Source organism: Aulonocara stuartgranti (genome assembly GCF_965226115.1).
Source record: "Aulonocara stuartgranti genome assembly, chromosome: 16".
NCBI lineage: Eukaryota > Metazoa > Chordata > Actinopteri > Cichliformes > Cichlidae > Aulonocara > Aulonocara stuartgranti.
In genome coordinates, this window is record NC_138952.1 from 22,940,291 (window position 1) to 22,962,695 (window position 22,405).

Here is a 22,405-nt window from a genome sequence, read left to right on the forward strand (position 1 = left end):
AAACAGTTTTCAAACTGGAAATCTGCTTCTTCTTGCCTTTGAGTAGACCAACTTTTTGTAGCATTTACAAAGAGTGTTTGAACACACATTTGGAGGTTGAAATTAAAATAATATGATCCTTAAGCAAAAGTAAGTAAATAAATATATTGTTAATTATTGTGATATTTAAAACGTGGGTCATGTAATCTCTCATATAATCTTAGATTTGCCTAAAAATGTGAAATTTTAGCTTCATATACCAAAATGCTTTGGGGTTTGTTTTTTTTACATTTTAAAATCTGAGGCATCATCAAAACAAACAAGCAAACAAAAAATGAATAATAAACAATCTTTAAAAAACTCACATTGCTAAGGACATTTAGTGATACTTTCTGGGACGCAGGTAAATCTCAGAATAATTTGAAAAAAGAAAAAACATGAAATTCTTAGTCACAAACTAAGATCATACTGGATTGAGAAAATATGTGCAGCAGATAGTTTAACTCAAACAGAACAGAATGTTGGAGTTTCCAGAATTTCATATCACAATTCCTAGGTGACGTCTTTCTTAACACCTTCAGAAAACCTCTCTGAAGATTTTCAGAGTTTTCAGTTTGAAAACTCTTACGTTGCCTTGTTGGGTGACAACAATATCCCATCACCCTTTAATGGCTGTGGGGTAACAAGAATCCACTACTGACAATAACATCGCGTGTGTACCAACTCACCAGTCAAAATAAAACGCTTCACAATGCACCAGTTTGTAAATCATTCTTCACAAGGACCAGACTGGGCTTATTAACTTAAGCAATTTAGTTTCAAATATAAACAGCAACAAAAAAAAGACACATCAGAACAAGCATCATTTTTTCTACAAGTTTTAATATACAAATGAAACCAAATGTATTTTGGAATCAGTTTCTGTACATTCATCTGACAAAATAAAAAATTTAAAAAAAATCCCAAAGAGAACACCATAAAGGTGTTACACAAGAAAACGACAACTGAACAATCTGGCAAAAAGGGAAAACTGAGAACATTAATAAAGGACTGAATGGGTCTTCAGCAGGTCATCGAACGTTACACATGCCAGCGTGTGTGCCCTTAAACTTTTTTTTGCGAGGTGTATTCATGTTAAATTCATAAAGTTATCTATTAACCAGGACTTGAAACTCATTTTGCAGGACAAACCCAGGCAGGATAACAGCACAGGCCAGTGAAGCAATTTGATATGAAAGCAATGGCAATTTTGCACTTAATTCCTTTCCTACTGTGTTTCAAACAAGAACATCTGTTTATTTTTCACAAAGAAAAGAAAAAAAAAAATTGGCCGATATATCAGATTAGCAGACTTTTTTCAAATGAAGTATTGGTCGGGCTCTACAGAGAGTCACAGACACACACTGTTATACACACTTTAACTTAATTAGAGAAGTGGGTGACTGCCGGGTCTGTCTGTAGCTGGGAGGGAGAGGCACAGTCCTGTGGTTTCAAATCATATATTTTTCTAATGAAATTCAGTAAGAAAACTCCTGTCTATTAAATACCACACCGACGCTTCTTACATTTTGTCTAAAGTAAATCTCATCTAATAAAACTTTGATACAAAAGAAGGCAACATCAGGGACAACCTGGATAAGAAAAAACACACAACTGAGATCTGAGCTGAACTGAACTGTCAGTCGGATAATACACGAAATGTCTACCGGATGCCAGCAAGCTGAATTCAAACTACAAAAGCTTAAAAGAAACCAAAGATCAAAGCAAGGGGGATCCTAATAGAACTTTAAAAATTTTTTTTTTTAAATATATCACTTTGCAAACTAAGTTTTACCACTGTTATGCTTTTACACATTATCTGCTTGGGCATACTACATAGAAAATTGAATTTTAATATTTCTTTATAAAATAGTTATCAGTATAAAAACAAACAGTAAAAAGTCTGGATTGATTTGTGTGTCTAGATATGCTTTTATTTTTTTCTGCCCTTTATTTTTAATTAGCCAATTCTTTTATATTCACTAATAGGACCCCCAGGTAGTCAAAGGTTTACATTTTCAAGTTAATGCATAAAATAAAAGAATCTGCTTTAAAAGAAATATTTTCAGTTCACGCTGAAATGACCGTTGCTCAGTATGAGCAGTGATTTTTAATGGCTACAGGAATGTGATGTGCTCAACCGCTCAGCTGCTTTCCTAGTCTATTATCCAGGTTCTGATGTCGGTAAAGGTTAAGTACAAGATCTCGGATTTCATCTCGCTTCCTTCGCACCTGCTGCCGTGAAAACCATTGTTCTAGGTGTAGTGGGAGGTCAAAGTGCACCACGGGGTCCTGAAAGCAGAAGCAGAATTATTTATGCTGTCCTTGAACGCATTATTAGCTAAACTAAATGTGACGTTAAAAAAGTGCTTTACCTTCAAAAAGCACTCAACGTATTGTAGCAGGTAGAGGCCACAGTCGCTGCTGTTATCCTGAAGGGGGACGTGGCAGTGTGAGCTTTTCATCTGATCAGGACCAAAGTCCCTCGGTGACCCACGACGCACCTCCCATTCTGACTGCAAGTATCTGGCAGACAAATGTGTCATTAAAAAAAAATAAAAATACAATAACATTTCACACAGACCCATACCCATGCATACCCAGCTTCAGAATTGTGGGTTTAAGGTGTCATACTTACTCCCGCAACAGTTTGAAGACTCGTTCATGAAGAGAAAGTTTAAGGGAATCCATGATAAGAATACACGGCCTACAGAGAGGACAGACAGCTGCAAGTCAGTGTTTACTTTTATATCAAGCTTTCATTTGTAAAGTCTTTTTGTTCAGATGTGTTTAAATACCCAGAGACCAGGGGGGAAACCACATAAACTTCCAAAACACACAAAGACCATTGCCTCTTTTCCACAAGTGCCTACTTGGCTCAGCTCAGCTGTTAGGGGTTTTACATTAAGTTGTAGTGCCTTTTTAACCACTGTTGTAAATACATAAATTCCTGCACCATCTCATAGTATAAGAGCCATATCCCTATTATTTAACTGTGTTGTTTATTATTCTGGATTGAACACTGTACTATTTTTACTCTTTATCATGCTGCTGTAGCACAAAAATTTCCCTTGTGGGATCAAAAAGTATCCAACCATCTACCTGGTAGCAGGTATTTATTAGTACCTGCTCAGCCGGGGCTCCAAACAAGCCGAGTCGCTCCAAAGATGTGACATCATACTGCATGCCACCGATTGGTCGGTCAAAGGCATCACTCGATGACTCATGAGACCAACTCCTTCACAAAAATCTAAACCACCATTTTTGAAGCCCAGCAACAAGGGAAACCAACACATTGAGCGGCATGTTGAACTGAACTCAACGGGTTAAATCAGCCAGTGGTGGCTGACCAGTAACTGTCGACGATGCTTATGACTTCATTAGACGTATGTTGGAAGCAGCTTTCTGCTTAAACATATGCGCCTAATACATTTTGGATAGAAGTCATGTCAAGCTACACAAAGCAGATGAGCCTGGCAGGAAGTCACACACAGCCACAATTTAGAGCATTGGGCTGCTTTTCCTAATAAAACACCCCATCTAGACCCACCCTACTAAACCATTATCAGTGCATGAACATAAATGGTGTTAAGAGGTCAGAAAACAGATGATCAGAGGACAAAAGGAGTTTCTTTTTAGAATATGGACTAAAAAGGTGTAAAAACTCACCTTTTGCAAACTGTCTTCTTTTGCCACGTCAGCTCTGTACAACTCTACAAAGACAAAAATAGACTGAGCTGGTTTGCAGGAACAAACAGACACTTTTAAATATTCTTATATGTAACTGAATTATATCTTACTACTGGATTAGGTGGTGAATCTTTGGTGAATTCTTCCTGGGTATTTTCTAAAAGACACGAAACGACACACAATGATTACCTTCACTTTTCTGTCGTCACTGGTATAAACACCACATATAAACACCAAAGACAAAGAAGGCATGAGTCAAAAATACCTGTGTCTGTGTCTATATTGTCACTGCGCATATGTGATTTCTCCACATCATCATTAAAGCTTTTACTTCCTTGCGCATCATCTTGACTCTCAGACTCCTCCGTCACGTCGCTGCTCTTTCCTGTCCAGCCCTCGATTTTAGGCTCACCCAGTCCGGGAAAGCAAATGACAACTAAATACCAGTGAGCTCTAAATGGAGAGAGTCATGTGATGTGTTTAACAGATTTACTGAAAATTAAAAAGAGAAGAAAACTGTGCAAATAACACCTCCTGTGCTGAACTTACTCCTGATTGACAGGTACAAACAAGAAGTCCTTTTTGAAGATGTCGACGTGTCGTGTCCATGTCTTCACGCGTTGGTGCCGCCTCTGTCTCTGACAGCTGAATACAAACAAAAATAAAAACAATAAAAACATTTTTGGAGTCGTGCCTGTAACATGAATCTTGATTACAGGACATATCAGGTCTAAATACATTAAACATGCAATCTATTAAGCATTGCATTTTGGTCTTTGAAGCTTAGATGGTGTAGATGTGGACATCTACACTAATGACCAATGCATCCAACTCAAAAGGTACTGCAGGTTATAATACTGTTTAAGGAGGATGTAGTGTATCTTAAACGGCTGGCAGTTATTGTGCTATCTTGTTAAATCCAGTAAAGCGTAAGAAGGTAAGAACACTTTAAGTGAAGACATTTCACACAATCAGTACACCCCAAAGCAGACTGCAAACTCTATCAGGGTTACTTACGAGTCGCTGTTGCCACCTTCACTGGCATTGTCCCGCCGCGTCAGCTGCTTGTAGAAGAAGCTGCTGAAAATGTGGGAGCGCTCGACCACTGAAGCAGATGCGTTCTGGAGGAGGTATCTGGTTTTAAAAACACAAAAATCAAAAACGATCAATTTAGAAGCATCTCTATCCCAAGACTCAGAATCAATTAATGCCTTTTGTTTAATAAATAAAAAAAATAAAAGTTCATACTTGAGGTAAAAATCAATGATAACATCGTTAAGGTATTTCCCACTGTCAAGGCACTGCAGGTCCTCCATTGTAACAGTGATTCCTCCTTTCATTGGCGGAGGAGGAAACTGGATCAACCTAAGTAAGGAAGCAGGAGATAAGAATGAGCCGTTATTTAGATCATCAGAACTTTTAGGTTATACATATTATTCAAAGTGTTTTTATGAGGATGCACTGATCTCATAAGTCAGATTAGTATTACGATAAATGGGGACCTCATAGTAGTATTAACACCCCAAATAATTTGCAGTTTGTTTATTCATTCACTTTTGTGATTGATTAGTGATTAATCTAAGAATTAAGTTAGTCCAGTCAAAATATTCCCTGCTCTCCTCTTGTCGTTCATAAATATAATCCCAATAAGTTCCTCGCAGTGTGTTACAGCTTGAACATTTTAATCATTTTGCCTCTGGACATCACCACAGTGGATCCGAAATTAAGCAATCACAATGTGATCAAAGTGGAGGCTTAAAATTTATTCGAGGAGCTCAATAAAATATTATTTTAGCAATTTAGGATATTACAACATAGCACAATTTTAAAAGGCTCAGAATTAACTAAGAATTATACTTTGCAGTCAATAGGCATCCCCAGAGGTTCCTCCTTTGAGAAGCTCTGACAGCATTTACTGCAGCTGTGTTCAGCTGTTTGTTTGTGGAGCTCTCTGCTTTCACCAAGTGGAAAATAAGCTTGGGCTGAGATCAGTAGACTGACTTGGCCACTTGAGAACTTTCTGTTCCTTGTTTTCAGGTAGTTTTAGCTTTGTGTTTGGGGTCATTATCCTCTTTAATAAAGGTCATCCAGGTTTCCGGATTTTGACTGCATCCAAGTAGTAAAGCATTTTGCAAAGAATTCATGCTGCTACTTCTATCAGCAGTCACATCATCAATCAGCAACAATGACCCAGTTCCACTCGCAGCCATACATTTCCATGCCATCAGATTGTCTCTACTGTGTTTGACAGATGATGTGGTATGCTTCAGATCACGAGCCCTTCCTTTTGTTCTTCATACTCTTCTCTTCCCATCACTCTGGTTCACGCTCATCTGGACTTAATCTTTCTGCAGAATCCTACTCCACAGCTGGACCAGATGTTTTTTAGATGTTTCTTAGCAAAGTCTAACCAGTTTGTTCTGTTCTTGACCAATACTAGCTGTTTGAATCTTGCTGTAGCCCCTCTGTATTTACTGTCACAAAGGCATCTTTTGATTATAGCCCTTGATGGTGATACAGCTACTTCTTTATAAATATTCCCAAATTTGCTAGATGTGTTGTGAAAGGGTTTTCCTCACCTATGAGAGCTTTACGATCATCCACTTAACCTGTTTTTCATGGTCAACCATGAGTTTTTGGTTTTCCTCAAAAAATAACAAGTAGCAGGCCACAACTATCCACAAAACTGCTCCAACCTCCCTGAATTAACACCTACATCAGCCCATTGAAGACTTCATTCATAGTACACCAAAGTAATGAACAGATAAACAGTTAAATAACACAAAAGTTCCTGGTTTTCCACTATTTATACTGGGTCCAGTTTAAAAATATAAAAAAAAACATTTCTATGAATTAATCAACTCAAATTATAAAATCTATTATAATAATAGGACAGTCTGTATAAGGAACTACCCAAACTTTTCCTGTAACTTTTTAACATTTAGTCTCACTTGTCCGGGCAACTTAAAATCAAAGTACCTGACATACACCTTTAATCACAGCTTAATTGCTGTAGTTCAAATCCTCTGTGTTGGTGTAAAGAAGCAGAAATTATAAAATTTGTGCCACTGTCCAAATACTTAAGGACCTGTCTGTACAAATATTTTAAATATACTGGTGGTCTGTATGAACAGATCTCAAACCTCCACTGATGAATCTCATAAGCATCTTAGCTTAGGCTACTTGCCTGTGAGCCAGACCCTGATGTTTATATTTAGTCCAGCTGGAGCCTGGTTTACACAGTGACACAGAGTAGGATCCTCTGGTTCTACGATGGCACATTGTATACACAGGAGTCGGTTCCTCTTTCTCCTTCTGTGGAGGGAAATGCACATCACAGACCAGTGGCTGTCAGGTGATTGTGAAGTGGGCACAAGCTAAATGTGCAGGCTTGCAAGCTGAGTACCAGTAAAGAAAAAACGGTTTGGGGGGGGGTATACTCTTACTGAACCACCCAGTAGACACTTACATCAGAGGGACATTCAACCCTTTGTTCTTCCTGATCAGGCTTTGGTTTGAGCAAAGGTGCTTCTGTGTCTGGCTCTGGTGCAATCTCTGTCTCTAAAACTGAGTCTGTCTTTTGTGCTGTGGGCTTTTTGTCTTCTTCAGGTTCTGTGTCCGTGTTTGTCACACCCAGCATGGAGAGCAGGAAAGAGTCTAGTCCAGTTCTTCTAATCAGCTCTATGCTATCATCCAGAGAAAGAACAGGAGACAGAACGTCTCCCAACTCACTAAATCTGTCTGTACTGTGCCTTAAATTGGTTTGTTCATTTGCCAGAGTCTTGAGACAGACAATGTCCAGGAGAGAGCGCAAAAAAGCTCCCTCCATTCCCTCCAGAGGTTCTCTCAGAGTCAGCAGGATGAAAGGGCTGGCTTTCCCTATTAAAACAGAGCGCAATATGAAATAATGCTGAATGCTGGCACTATATAACAGAAACCTTCAGCATTTTTAAGTTTAAATGACCAAAACCCTGAACTTGTCATCCAGCAGTCTCACCAGTGTTCACAGCTCCATCTTTTTTGGCCGACAGCAGGCGGAGGTCCTGCTGTACCGAAGCGGCAGCAGTTTCTGACACACAAAATAGCAGCACAGCAGCAGGTGTGGGCTCCTCATCACCCTTAAAGTGCAGCTGTCGTTCTTCCAGTTCCTGTCGCTCCCAAACACTGTACCTCCTCAGCTCCAAACGCTCAAAGGTCAACTTCACCTCCAGCTCCTCACTGGTGTCTGAACACAAGATGCGGTCGTAAGGACAATACATTTTTACAAACAGCTTTACACTTTATTCTTGTTTCTGGTATTTTACAATGTTTGTCTTGTTAAATTGACAAACAGCTTGTATATTTTGTGCAAGTATTTTTAAAGTATAAGGTAACAATTTTGTTCTTGCCTTTTATAAATCTTTTTCTAGCTAAGTAATACTTTTGTTTTTAATGCTTTGGAAAATAATGTTCAACCACTCTTCTTTAATAGAAACAAGGGTTACGCACACAAAGGCAGGCTAAAATGTCATTAAATGAACCCATAAATTGACTGAGTTTTACAGATTCAGAGGTGAAAGTCTACTGGGATCTTGAGGGTTTGACGCATTAGCACAAAGAAGCTAAGCGAAATAAGTGAAAAGCTAGGAGAGGATACTGTGCCAAAACAAAATGAGGTGACTTGTTTTTGTGTCAAAGCTTATACAACCCTGCCCAAAGGCACAAAAAATGATCAGAAAAGCTGATGGAGAGAGGTTCTCTTTAAAAGTTATTAGGAAAAGGAATTACTTAAGATCAAAACATATTTATAAATATTACCTTTGAGTGGGATGATGATTTCTTCCTCCTCTATCTGTGAACAGAGAGAAAGATGCATTAGATTTTCAAATTCTGTGCATGCTTACGGCAAAAAGCCCATCTTTGCATTTTATTAGGGTTACCGCGATGGGTCCATTTGCTTTTCCATGATAAACTCCACAGTGCAGACCACAGAAGGGCAACTCCATGCAGGAATAGTCTATATTGAAACTGGGAGCTGAAGTCACTGGAAGAGTAGTGTTGTGCACAACAAACACCTGCAAAACACAAACAGACACACACATGCAAAGTTTACAGGAAATAGAGCAGGCTGCGAAGCCGCACAACGATGCAAACAGATTAATACACAGTAATGTCAGGATAATAACAGACTACAAAGATAACTAGTGGCATGATTAAAGGGCAGCATGCAGAGGCTATATAAAATTGTTGCTTTGGCACCATCTGGTGGTGGTTAAAAGAATGACATGGCAGTTTGCAGGTATTCCGCTGTCTATTGAAAAATAGCATATCGAGATATTTGTCTTGATATGTTGCTCAAATGAGAAAGAAAGAGAAGACGCAGGAGGTCACCTGGTGGTCTATTCTGCAGGAGTTTGTTCAACCTTTTTGTGGCACTAAATGAAACTGATCTGTGATACTGTGCTACAGCTAAAGAACACACACACACAAATATTCTTACTCACTGCATGCACTGCAAAGCTATTTAAAGCTGAATTCAGTGACTCTTCCTGCCAAAATTTGATGCATGTGTTAAATGCATTGACTATAAACCACTGTTAATGTACCAGGTTTGAAACTCGATGTTCTCCTTATAATGCCACGATCTTACAATGGTGGCAGTTTTTGAAAGCAGCTGTAGAGTGATCTTAGTTCACGTGACTGTGAAATCGATAACATAATGGTTTAGAAAAGAACAAGTTCTTCCTTTTATTATATCCAGACATCCACGTGCATGGCTCCTCTCTCCCTTCATGTCATTGGGTCAGATACAAGACTAAGTGGCTGCCGCACAGGCAAAGTATTGTCTTTTAATTAGCAGTTGGTGACTTGGACACCCTGGGGTGAAGTAAAACCTTAGGCCCCCGGATCATGTCTGTAAAACACCCTTTGTGATGTCATGTTAATCTGGGCATTAGCTCAGCTCAGTTTAGAGGCATGTGCGAGGCTGTTGTCTGCACAATATAAAAAAGGAAAAGAACATATATAAGGGGATTATAAAAACTGAGATCACATATGAAATGTGTTTGTGCTGGACTGAACACACTCTACCAACCTGCATGTCAGCAGTGTGTTGCTGTTTGGCCTCAGCTTCCTGTGACGACTGACCCTTTATTACTGCGTCTTCCACAGCGACCAGTGTGCGGACTTGGCTGCAGCCCCGAGAAACGTCTCCACCCTCCTCATCGTCACTGGACAGCACAACTGAAACACAACCATTAAGACAACATGAGGCCAGAGTGAACCTTTTCTTTGGAATTCTCTAAAAGTACAAAACGCTTGAGGACACATAAGCCCCTATCTGATACTGTATAATGGAAATGTAATGGGCTTTAAAGCCACAGTGAGGACAGTAGTAATCCAGGAAAAGGCACGTGGGTAAGCTAAACAGTGAAAACATTGTAGCTGCTAATTGTATTTTCACGTGCTCCCGGATGGCCCCTTTTCCTGCGTCAGTCTTCAGTGTGTTCATGTGCCTCATAAACATAGAAAGAACATGGATGCTACAGAGAAGTTGTATTTTAGTGTTTAAGGCATTAAAATAACAGCTTGTTAACTTGATAAATAAGTAAGTCCTCAGGGTAGCTGACATCTTTGATATTTTTAGTAACTTTCCTCTACTCCCTCTTCACCCACGACTGCAGACCTGCTGATGGTTCCAACACCATCATTAAGTTTGCAGATGACACCACGGTGATTGGCCTCATCAGTGACAACGATGAGGCCGCCTACAGGGAGGAGGTGGATCGTCTGGCTGAGTGGTGCGACACAAACAACCTGCTGCTTAACACCGAGAAGACCAAGGAGCTCATCGTGGACTACAGGAGGAATGCTGACCCACATCCACCCATCCACATTAAGGGGACGGCTGTGGAGCGTGTGAGCAGCTTCAAGTTCCTGGGAGTCCACATCTCCGAGGATCTCACCTGGACGACCAACTGCTCCAAGCTGGTCAAGAAGGCTCACCAGCGCCTCTTCTTCTTGAGGACCCTGAGGAAGAACCACCTGTCCTCAGACATCCTGGTGAACTTCTATCGTTGCACCATCGAGAGCATCCTGACCAACTGTATAACAGTCTGGTACGGGAACTGCTCTGCCTCAGACCGGAAGGCGTTGCAGAGGGTCGTGAAAACTGCCCAGCGCATCGCCGGAGCACCACTTCCTGCCATAAAAGACATCTACAGGAAGCGGTGTCTGAAAAGGGCTGGGAAAATCATCAAAGACCCCAGTCACCCATCACATGGACTCTTCACCCTCCTGCCCTCTGGGAGGCGCCACAGGAGCCTCCGGACTAAGACCACCAGGTACCGGAACAGCTTCTTCCCCACAGCTGTCAGACTCCTGAACTCTGCCTCCTGACATCTGACCCACGTTAACTCATGGACTGAACATACACACACCCACAATGGACAACTGTACCCTCAAACACACAATAATAACATGGACTGAAACACCACTCACAACCACTAGCACTTTATATAGCCTCTGTAGAAATTATCCACACCCTCACTTACCTTAACTGCACTACTGTATAGCTCTGTGTAAATAATCATTCTGTACATACGATAATTTTTAACCCTACAACTGTTTACAACTTGCATAGTTCCCATTTCTGTATAGCTGTATATCCCAGATTCTGTAAAGTTATTTATTTCATATTCTGTATAGTTTTTCATATTTATATCCTGTTCATATCCTGTACATAGCTTGTACTCACTACAGCCTGTACATACTTATAGTTATAGAATATTCACAACATACTTCATACCGTGTACATTATAACATAATAGACCCATTTCTGTAATATACTTACATATCTATATTATTGCTAATATATATTGTAATATATCTATATCACTAAGCACTTCTGGATGGATGCAAACTGCATTTCGTTGCCCTGTACCTGTGCATGTGCAATGACAATAAAGTTGAATTCTATTCTATTCTATTCTAACTTTTCAAACTAATTTTGGTGAATGTATGCAAAAAGCAACTAATGGTTACAACCTAATAACATCCTGCTTCACACTCAAAAGAATCAGCTGAATTGGTTCAGGCATCAGACTCCTAGGATGCCTCCTAGTAGGGATGGACCCCAAAACCTGGTTTTGAATGAACCCTGGGAAAAAAATTATTAAAAAAACTGGAGAATCAATAAGCACCAAAATTATCAGTACTGCTTTCAGCCGTGGAGAAATAAAAAAGAAAGAAATTACATGTATTTATTGCTACATAAACAAAGTTATCATTTACATTTTATCTGACCACCATTACTGATTAAGAGATTAGTTTAAGATGCATTTAACTAGTCCAACAGATAGCGCCCTCTGTGTCACACATACGCACACACAAATCCTGGTCTTTGTGAAGAGGGCTGAGAGAATTAAACGCTCAAAAGTATAGCTGTACTTTGTTAGAGTGAAACGGTTCGTCACCACAAATGCAGGTCTTTTAATCTGTTAAAACAATCAGCAAAAGCCTATTTCTCCATCACATGCTGTAAATAGGCAGTAGCTTTCTCTCTCATAATCGGGAATATTGGTTGTGCAACTTTTCTGACTAAGAGCCGCTTATAACACGTATGACTTAGTAACACACTTTATTTTGATGGCCGCTATTTCAAGGTGAGTCAATTTCAAAGTCACTGAGCAGATGCAGCACAATTAATTACTGAAGTTTTGTTTAAATGAGGCCCACACACACACACACACACACACACACACACACACACACACACACACACACTGGTATTCATTTGCCAGGTTCTGGCCTGCTCAGACACACTCAGCAGTGGACTGAAGCCACACGTTTGTTGGGTGTACTCACTGGGCTCAGAGGGACTGATCTGATTCCCGTTGTCCTGTGTGGATGATAGGCTTTGTCTTGGGCTGCCAGTAAAATCTTCGCGTTCCAAATCAGGGTTGATGACTGGGACAAGAACTTCTGTTCCATTGTCTTCACCCACCGTGAACTGCACTATGCAATGCTCCAAGCTCTCCAAATCACCATCCTCTCTACTGTCCTCGTGACAAATGGGTGCAGAGAATGCTCCTCCATCTCTTCCATCTTCTTCTGTGAGCTGAAGAACGCTCTCGCGGTTGCGTTTGGGGCTCTCCGTTCCATTGCATTGGGACGCCGAATCCCTTCTTTTCCTCTTCTATCACACAACATAAAGTATAATGTATCACTTCTGCTGTTTACTGAGCACACAGCATAAACTGAAAGATCACAGAGCCATTTTTAGAATACAGTAAAACAAAATAAATTTTTAATCTCACTTTTTAGACACGGAATAACAACTGCTGAGTAGGGGTGCAACGATACACAAAATTCACGGTTCGGTTCGGTTCGATACTTTGGTGTCACAGTTCGATATTTTTTCGATACAAAAAAATGTTCATGCATTTTTAATTTGTCATTTATTAAAATTATAAATATATATTTTAACTCAAAAGTACAGTTTTTAAATTTAACCCTAACCCTTGTGCGTGTTTTTTATTTTGACAGCGAATACGCACCTGCGGACCACTTATGTGCAGCCCTGGTTATTTAGCTCGTCATATTGCAGCCACAGAAATTCTTTTGTCCATGAAACCATAAAGCTGCACTTTCTTTTTGCCTTATAGTCTGATTTGTCATAACTTCTCCGTTTTGTGGTAAGCTTTTCTTTGGCTGTCACTTCTTCACCCTGACCTGTCTTATTTGGCTCAGCAGAACTAAAATATATATCTGTCTGTGAAGGTTCTCAGTCATCCAGGTCATCGTAGTCAAATATAAATCCTGCTGCTTTTACACACGCACTCACATAAGCTCAGCGATTCTCTGCGCGATCAACCTCTCACATGTTTAAGCTGCGGGAGATTTCACTTGTCATGTTTGCATAGTAAGCTAACAATTAATAAGACGATGTCAGAGGAATTGGTGCGCAAATTATCATCACTCACAGATCAGTGCTGTCGCTCTCTATACACAGTTCGCACGATTGCAAAGTGAAAGCAAAAAAACAAGCGCAAATTCAAACGCGATTTCAATATGTCACATATTGACAGTGGCTCACCGATGCCAATGACATAATTACCCAGCTACATTTCTGAAAGAATGCAAAAGCATTGACATATATTTTTCCTACAATAGCCCGACGGGCAGGGAAGAGATAGATTTTGGTAGCCCGACTGAAAAAAATCGCTAGCCCAGGACGTCGGGCTAGCGATATTGCAAGCCCTGTATCTGATTGAGGAATCACTCATCTTTGGAAAAGAGAGTTTACTACAGAGAAATGTCTCTTTCCAAAATAAAAGCTATACTATCCGCTTCTTCTGGGCTATATTCTCAGCAGCATAAGGAGAATCATGTGCTAACAGCTGTCTAAATGACTCGGCTAAAGTTAGTAGCATGCTTGTTGTTTTTGTCTTTGCACTAGGATGATGTCGGCGTAAATGTGCAGTCATATTCGTTGTGTTCCCACTAGTGCTTTCAGGTTAATCTCGTTGAAATGACCTTAACGCCACAACACGGCAAATCTCCGTTAACGAGCTACCGCCGATCGCCCTGTGCATGGGGCTAGACGGCCAACACGTTAACGAGCTAACTGCGCTAACACACTAGTTCCCACCCATGTAATTGAGCATTGCATGGCACATCCAACATACTGTTTTACTTTAGTCCATGACTCGCTTACCTTCAGGGTCATACGTGACATGAAAACCAAAGTAATTCCAAACGCCAGATCTGAATGAGGGTGGGGGAGGTGCCCTGCGCTCTTCCTTCTGTCTATGCTGTCTGTGTTGAGGCAGGTTACTCGTTTCCCAGCTTTTGTTCTAATCTAGTTAACTGTAGCACTAAATTCACTAAAACGATACAGGGGTGGAATTCATGCAGTAACTCTTAGGCTCAGGTCACAACATGCTAACATGTACTGGGAAGTAAGATGTGCCCCGTCACTTTATCTCCTGAAAAAGTTCCTTATATCACTGAATCTCTTAAATTCAAAGAGGAAGTGAGCTTCTGTCTCAACCTAATCTGTCCAACAGTCACATTTTCTATTGGTTTGCCAACACCTTTTCTCTTGTCACCTGCCAGTTCTTGATCACTGAGCCTGCAGTTGGTTAGGACGCGTCTCTACTTTTTATCTCTAACTTTAGAGCCAGAATCTCCCCACACATGATCTCAATTGTTATGGCCAGGAAGTATGCCAATCAACTTTGGCTTTCAGTTTCTGTTTTTCCAGTGTTTCAGACTCTGACTGCTTGCGTGGAAAGGACTCAAAGCCTTATTCAAAGCACAAGGCTGACAAGAAAATTTGCTACCATGTTTGCATAGTCTGGTGCACACCTGCTGAGCTCTCCGGGGATTGGTTAAGTTTAATCAAGGTTGATTGTTCCTGGTTTCATTTTGAGTTTTAAAAGTGGTACTCACCAGACTAGGCTGTGCATCTTTTTCTGAATCAGTCCACCTGTCTTTGATGTCACAGGACACTATATCCTCAGCAGGCTCCCAGCTCAAAGACAACCCACAGTCTGCATGACAAACATATAAAGTTAAAATACACTCATACACCACTGACAACCTATGAATGGAATTCCCTGTCCTCAAAGCAGGTCAAAAACAGGAAAACGATTACTAAACTTTAAACACTGATAAGTAAACAGAGTAACATGTGATGTCCTTTGCTCTATATAACTTTTGTTTTTTTTAAAGCTACTCTGGAAATAAGACCAGCGGTGGATGGAACGGTAATGTCTCGAGTACACGATTTATTCACAGTTAAATCCAACATTGTCTTTATGACAACAAAGTCAGTCACAAAAGAGCGCCAGCAGCATTAAACCAACAACTGCATCAACTCTTCATGTTTACCCACCTACAACTTCAGCAAATCTGTCATCTTCTGTGTTGTCCTTGCCTATTATCACCTCCTCGATATCTTTGCTTTCTTCTTTGTCCTCTTGGTTGTCAACATTTTGTGGTCTTCTTCTAAGGCTCAACCTGTGGAGAAAAAGACGGGAAAAGATGTTCTGATTATGCTGTACAGTTTATTCCTATTTTTAGCAAACTGTTAAAAATTGGGCGTTTCCATTCAGGTCTGGGTTGAAAAAAAAAAAGTATGCTGGCTTTAGTGTAAAGTGTGTTGTATGTAAATATGTTTCCCCAATTAAAATGAGCTACTGCAGATTCTACAAGCCTCTAAAGATGTAAAATTAATGAAAGTGGCCAGAAAGACATACACTTTTTAACTTACTTTCCCCCCCCTTCGTCTTATTGGGTTGGTCGGTGTTTACCAGAACTTACTGCTCGTAAGGATATTTGAGAGAGACCGACTGCTTCATCTAACTAATAGTCCTTCACATTACTTCTTTTACAATGCTATCCCACCTTTGGGAGGTTGGAGTGACAGTCCTCTGGTTGCGCTTGGGTGTCACACTCTTGCTCCTGTTATTCCTGGCTTCCCTCTGACTGGATCTAGTGTCTCTGTAGGTCGGTGTTTCCTCTCTCCACTGACCGCTCTCCCTCCGCCTGCTTGGCGTTTGTCCTCTGTTCTTCGCACTATGAGTCTTTTTTGTCCTTTCCATATACTCCATGCCGAATTTTGTCTTCAGGACATCTGTCAGGATCAGAAGAGGCTTCCTCCTGTGGGAGAAAGCAGAGAATCGTTGATTCACAACCTTCCTCGAACGACGTCTTCTCCGCATATTGTTCCCATCAAGCCCACTGAGGTATTCAGGCTTAAAACTCATCTATCTCTGCACGTGAGACTTTATGTGTGCCAGCTGATCAACAGGGTGCGGTCTAATGGTGTAGATAAGTCACATGTGCAGAAATGATAAGCTTGGCTTTGAGTCATGGTGTTTGCAATGTTTCCTTTATGGACCGCAACTCTGACCACTGTGCAAAATTTATAAAATATATACAGAAAAGGCAAATATGCCTGGGTGGCCCAAACAGGCATTTTAATGGATGTATACTAACTGTGCAGCACCTGTCTTAAAGAACAATGACCACCTCCATCTATTTAATTTATCAGCACTCTTTACCCTTCTTCTCCCATTTCTGTTGCTCCTGCAAGTGCTCTGCAGAGAAATGATATTACTCTAATTTTGAAGAAATACTGCAGTGACACTTTTTTATTTTTGTTGTCCTGGAGTAATGAAGGTTAGATTAAGAGAGACCTTGGAGAACTTCATTATTAATTGTGAGCGCCCCATTTTGTGAATGCTTAAGACTGCAAAAAAAAATTTTATTTTTTATTTTTTATTTTTTTACAGAGAACATAAGCGCAGTACGCTTCAGTGTAGACAACAGCACATATTTATGAGTTTTAAATCATAAGCAGATATTTTAGTCCGCAGTTTAAAAAAGTCAAATCATCACACGACACCTTCTTGCCTCCTTACCTGTCCATGTCCAGTGCGATCATAGCTGCATGGCTGTGATCAAACTTCGTGGATCCGTTTTTATGCAGTGACTTGCGATTTCTGAATTTGCAATCTGCAAACGCAGTCCAGGAAACCTTTCAAAGAGGAGGCAGACACTGTTAGTTATAAGAATAACCCAGAATAACCATGTTAGCATAAAGATAACGCTGTACCTGTCTTTCTAATTTTCCATACTCTGATGAAAGACATGTCATGGGAATTCTGAGTGGATTTTCCATCTAAAATTAATATGGTTATTAGTGACCATGCTTGTATAAAACACATTGCAATGCAATAAACAAAAGCGCAAGATTTCTTTCACACAACTAAGGAAATATGCTAAGCTTGTTGCATGCAGTTGCAACTGTCAGACCAGCTGCTGTTAAAGCGGTGTGTATAAGCTAGCGTCTATAATTCCAGTTCAAATACAATGATGGGTAGCAGTCAAAGCTCCCTAACCCATGAATTGTTGGACGAGTCAGCTGACACCTATTTAAAAATGTTGACTCTCGGGCAAAAAGACCTGCATTGTCCACTTTCAGCTGTTTCTCAAGAAGCATCTGTTGCTTCTCGTTTTGTCATTGTAAACTAAATCTAGACTTCTGTTAGGAGAACTTAGCATTGTGGTATCTTAAGAGGTGTTATTTTTGCTAGTTTTCTGATATTTTACAAACACCAGCAATGAATAAGTTCACCGAAGACATAATCAGCAGCTTCAGTGGGAGTCAAAGTAACTCTTAGTTGCAATCCTTGTAACAGCTTTTAAGCGTTGATTATGCAAGGAAATCCACTAAGTACAGCTCCCTATCCTCAATCAGTCAGGTCTCCAGCCCTTACTAGGAAGAGAGTGGGCTCACTGATTATCAGACTGACAAGAGCAAACATGTGAGAAAGTAAAAGAATCCCAATTTGCAACGTGCTTGTGATCAGCAAAGGATATGAATGCAGCAATGAAGCCATCAGCACCACAGGATTGGGCCAAGAGGAAATACAATTAAAACGGCACACTCACACAAGCTCACAAGAATGAATGGATGAAATGGAAAGTGGGTATTTCATAAAACATAGGTGATATATATACCAGGTTATCCTTGCCCACTGTAAATGGAATAGTTAAGGCTCTCCTTTGCTCCATCATGGTCCACGGGTAAGGCACAGCAACAAGACTGCAAGAAGCAAACAAAAAGACAAATGTGAAAAAAGCCATATAGTGTGCCATCATTATTATTATTATTATCATCATCAAGAACAGTAGCATGTAAAATGGCCTGCATGTGAATGTGAAAATGGTATAAATCTAACAAACAACAAGTTTTGTTGGAAGAAAAACTCCAACTGGGTGGCTCAGTCAAATAACTTCCAAAAGATGGACATGCTAACAGATTCCTGCCAAATGTTAATAAAATTTAGACAAATGTGATAAAACAGAGAAAAATGTGCGTAATGGGAAGACTAATGACTTCCTAAAACAGGAAATACTTGCTGACATATAGTTTTATGACCTATAGTTAGCTGTGAGACAAATATTAACACAGGAATACAACATAACTGCTTCCTCTTGGGATATGTTTTCTGAACATTGAAACAAAACACATTTTCCAGTTTTTATGGAATATTTTATGAACAAAAATGACTGAGCCTGATTTAATGAAACGTGACATAACACTGTGTTTTTTTTATTTGCTCAGGCAAAAACATCAGTACTTCATGACTTGTTGTGGTCACGCACACATGGTTAAATAAACAGCAGTTAATCAGCTTGTGTTTAAAAAAAAGAAAAAAGAAAAGAAAAATGAGGGGGAACATGGCAAACCACACATTCAGCTAAACACTCAAACATTATTAAAACTGAATAATAACCCCAGAACATTACCACAATAAGCTTTCTTTAAAAATAAATAAATAAATTGAGTAATACATTCATTCCCCGGACACTTTATTAGATACACTTTGTTACTATCAGGTTGGACCCCCACGTCAGAACTGTATTAATTCTCCATGGCATAGATTCAACAAGTTGCTGGAAATATTCCTCAGAGATTTTGGTCCACATTGACATAAAAGCCTCACACAGTTGCTGCAAATTTAATAACTTCGCATCCACAACCCACAGGTGGTCTATCGACTGAGATCTGATAAACTCATTGTCAAGTTCAAGAAACCAGCTGGAGAAGATTTGACCTGTGTGCAGGGCTCTAGAGTGCGACCAAATTTCTCCATGGTGCGACTAATAAAAAATACTTGGTTGCACCGGTGCGACCAAGTATTTTCTCGGAAAAAAAAGTTTCAGCAACCCTGAAAGTCTCCGTGTGTTCAACAACAGACACACATTATGCCCATGTCGTGTTCTAAACCAATCAGAGATACTCAGAGGCGGGGACCTCTGTGATTGGCCGTGGTCCAGATATTCCTGCAGACCTACTTGTGTTTACGTTTGAAAGTGCGGGCAGATAGAGAAGGGTGAGTAGCCCAGGTCAGTTTCCCTGGCTAAGATACAGCCAAGCTGACAATATGATGCACTGCATTTATTGTCGCGAGTGTGGAAAGACCATGGCCGGCAACACAGCATTTGTCACTGGTGCTAATACGTTTCGAATTGAAACGCTGAAAAAGCATACAGCATCGAGAAGACACATTATATGCCGCGATAAATGCTCTGCCAAAATGTCCCCGCTCCCCACTGCCTTTCAGCGGCAGGCAGGAGTAAACAGGTCATCGGAGGAGGCCGAGATGATCATTAAGTTTAACATCGCCTACAATATTGCAAAAGAAGAAGTTCCGTTTACTAAGTTCAAGTCAGAAATAACTCTTCACAGGAAAAATGGCTTGGACATAAACCCCACATACAGCAATGATGTTGCGTGCGCCCAGTTTATAGGCGTAATCGCTGACACACTGAAAAAAAAGACGTCAGTGGAAATTGCGAACAGTACATACATGGCCTTCCTGATCGATGGAGACACAGAGATCGCTACAAAAGAATGTGTCATTGTGTACGCTCGTATCTTGCAAAAAGGAAGACCAGCGAATATACTGATTGGACACATTGAGGTCCAGCATGCCCATGCCCAAGGTAAGCCATGTCATGTCATGTAGCCTATGTATATGATTAATAATATTACATCGTGTTACTGAATTAACCATATCTAGCATGTTCTTATCATTGAAAATTAAACATAGCAATAATACATGAATATAGAAACTCAAACTGAAAAAGACTGCATTGTAAACTCTTGATCTGAGAGGTAAATGGGTTTTTTTTTATTTGTTTAGGAATTTATGCTGCCTCAAAGAAAGCATTTGCTGCTCTTGGGGACCAGTGCAGTAACTGGTTGGATAAAATCATTGCTATGGGGGCTGATGGAGCTGCTGTTAATTTGGGCAGCAAAGGGGGTGTCAAGTTAATCATTTTGAAAGGTTGTTAGTTAATCATTTACAAATAAAAAAAAAAAACGTGAACATGTAAAACTGCGGTGTTAAGTAATGCAGTTAAAAAATTTGGGTACGCCTAACTTTTGTGCTTGTACGCCTAAATTTTGTGCTGGTGCGCCTAAATTTTATTTTTAGGCGCACCAGTGCAACCATGGCAAAAAGTTAGTCTAGAGCCCTGCCTGTGTGACATAGTGCACTTTCCTGCTAGAACCAAACCTGAGATGATGTTTACACTCTGGTCATAAAGGGATGGACGTGGCGAGCAATTCTCAGGTAGGCTGTGATGTTTAAACGGTGCTCAGTTGGTACTAAAGGACCTTAAGTGTGCAAGAAAATATCCCCACACTATTACACTTCCACCACATGCTTTCATGTTGTTTACCTTAAATTATAATGCTACTAACAAAATGTTGCAGCAGAAACCAGACCATAATCGGACAATAGAGATTGGACGATTCTGGTGAGCCTGTGCACAATGTGGCCTCAGTTTCCTGTTCTTAACTGCCACTCCGCTGTAGTCTTCTGCTGCACCTTTGTTCCTTATTCTGATGCTCAGAGTTTGAACAGGTCCTCTTGGCCATATCTACATGCCTCAAATTGATGCCATGTAATTGGCTGTATTTGTTTTGAGTTGAACGGGTGTACCTAATAAAATGGTCAATGGGCATATATCATTATGCATCTGACATAAATGTCTCTCAGAGTGTGTCAGACTGCAGAATATTGCAGATACATTGCCCACGTTGTTATCCTGGCCAGCGTATCACAAAAGTATGAGTATTTCCAGGGTATTTCCAGGGTTTGAAGTCAGTTAACTGACTTCAAACCCTGGAAAAAGTATTATTCAGTAAATAAACCCTCTCCAAAAGGAAACTACATCACATGTTGCTGTAAAAGGGGAAAAAGGCACTTGGCAGACCACACGAATTGCTGCCAAACATGATCAAAAGAAAATGTACTTCCTATATGTTTAAACTCACATGCATTTCCTATTTTGCATCAACCACCATCGACAGATCTTATGAAGTTAAATGAATTATAAATCAGTTTCTTTGTGGACTCTCATAAGCCAAAATGATGAAATGCAAACTCAGAAATATATATAAAACTCAGTGTTGTGACTGTAACAGTACCGACTTGCAGCTAACCATAAGCGACCGACACTGCCAGTTCAGCAAGCAACACTCCAGCTTTCTTTTGTAATTGAAGCTGATGTTTAGCGCACATGCTGCTCCCAATCCAAACAGCCAACCTTTATTATGGTTGTAACACGGCACATTGTAACCTCGGAGGTCACCGTGCAGACCTCGTGTTTATTTATGTTTATTTTCTCTGCCTGAACACACCAGAAAGACTAAATCTGATTAGCTCTCGGCTACAGCTAGCAGCGTTAAAGCTATGGCTTACCCATGATGCTAGAAACACGCAGGAAAGCTAAAGCTTACCCCAGGCCACAGCCGCTCGCAAGTGCAACGCACAGTATCAGGAAACTGGAAACCTACTTTCCCACGGACGTGTACACCTGCACCTTACAGTCACAGAAGGCACACATTTTCCACAGTCCGATAGTGTACCCAACGGGCGCTGCAATATTCCTTAGGAACATCCGGTGAAACCCGGAAGTGCATCCAGAGCAAAACAAGAGCGTGAAGAGCAGTTTGTTCCCAGGCGGTGTTGTAGCGCCGGTGTTCTGAGCGGGCTGAGACCAGGGCATTTGCCCGGTGGGGCGCTCGTGATTTTTCGTTTTTATGGGCCGATGGGGGTTTATTTCTTTTTTTTTTTAACGATATAAATGAATGGTGGTGGATTGGCCAGTTGGTCATGATCGAATCTGG

At 40.4% G+C, this 22,405-nt stretch overlaps 1 protein-coding gene across 2 annotated transcripts; it reads right to left on the reverse strand.

Moving 5' to 3' along the window:
- Positions 1-841: 841 nt before the first annotated feature.
- Positions 842-22,130, reverse strand: LOC309690741 (sentrin-specific protease 7). 2 transcript variants are annotated; one of them, XM_082508045.1, is made up of 23 exons: positions 22,016-22,130; positions 18,220-18,304; positions 17,312-17,377; positions 17,118-17,233; positions 16,099-16,353; positions 15,587-15,711; positions 15,142-15,242; positions 12,553-12,883; positions 9,782-9,930; positions 8,628-8,762; positions 8,506-8,539; positions 7,706-7,933; positions 7,178-7,587; positions 6,896-7,023; positions 4,957-5,073; positions 4,726-4,842; positions 4,258-4,353; positions 3,974-4,161; positions 3,819-3,865; positions 3,688-3,731; positions 2,657-2,725; positions 2,394-2,544; positions 842-2,310 (listed from the first exon to the last, which is right to left on the reverse strand). In XM_082508045.1, the coding sequence occupies exons 2-23, from the start codon at positions 18,274-18,276 to the stop codon at positions 2,155-2,157; spliced, it is 3,120 nt and encodes a 1,039-aa protein (XP_082364171.1). In that variant the 5' UTR covers positions 18,277-18,304; positions 22,016-22,130; the 3' UTR covers positions 842-2,154. The 2 variants fall into 2 exon arrangements, with proteins under 2 accessions (XP_082364171.1, XP_082364172.1); XM_082508046.1 differs by lacking the exon at positions 17,312-17,377.
- Positions 22,131-22,405: the final 275 nt, after the last annotated feature.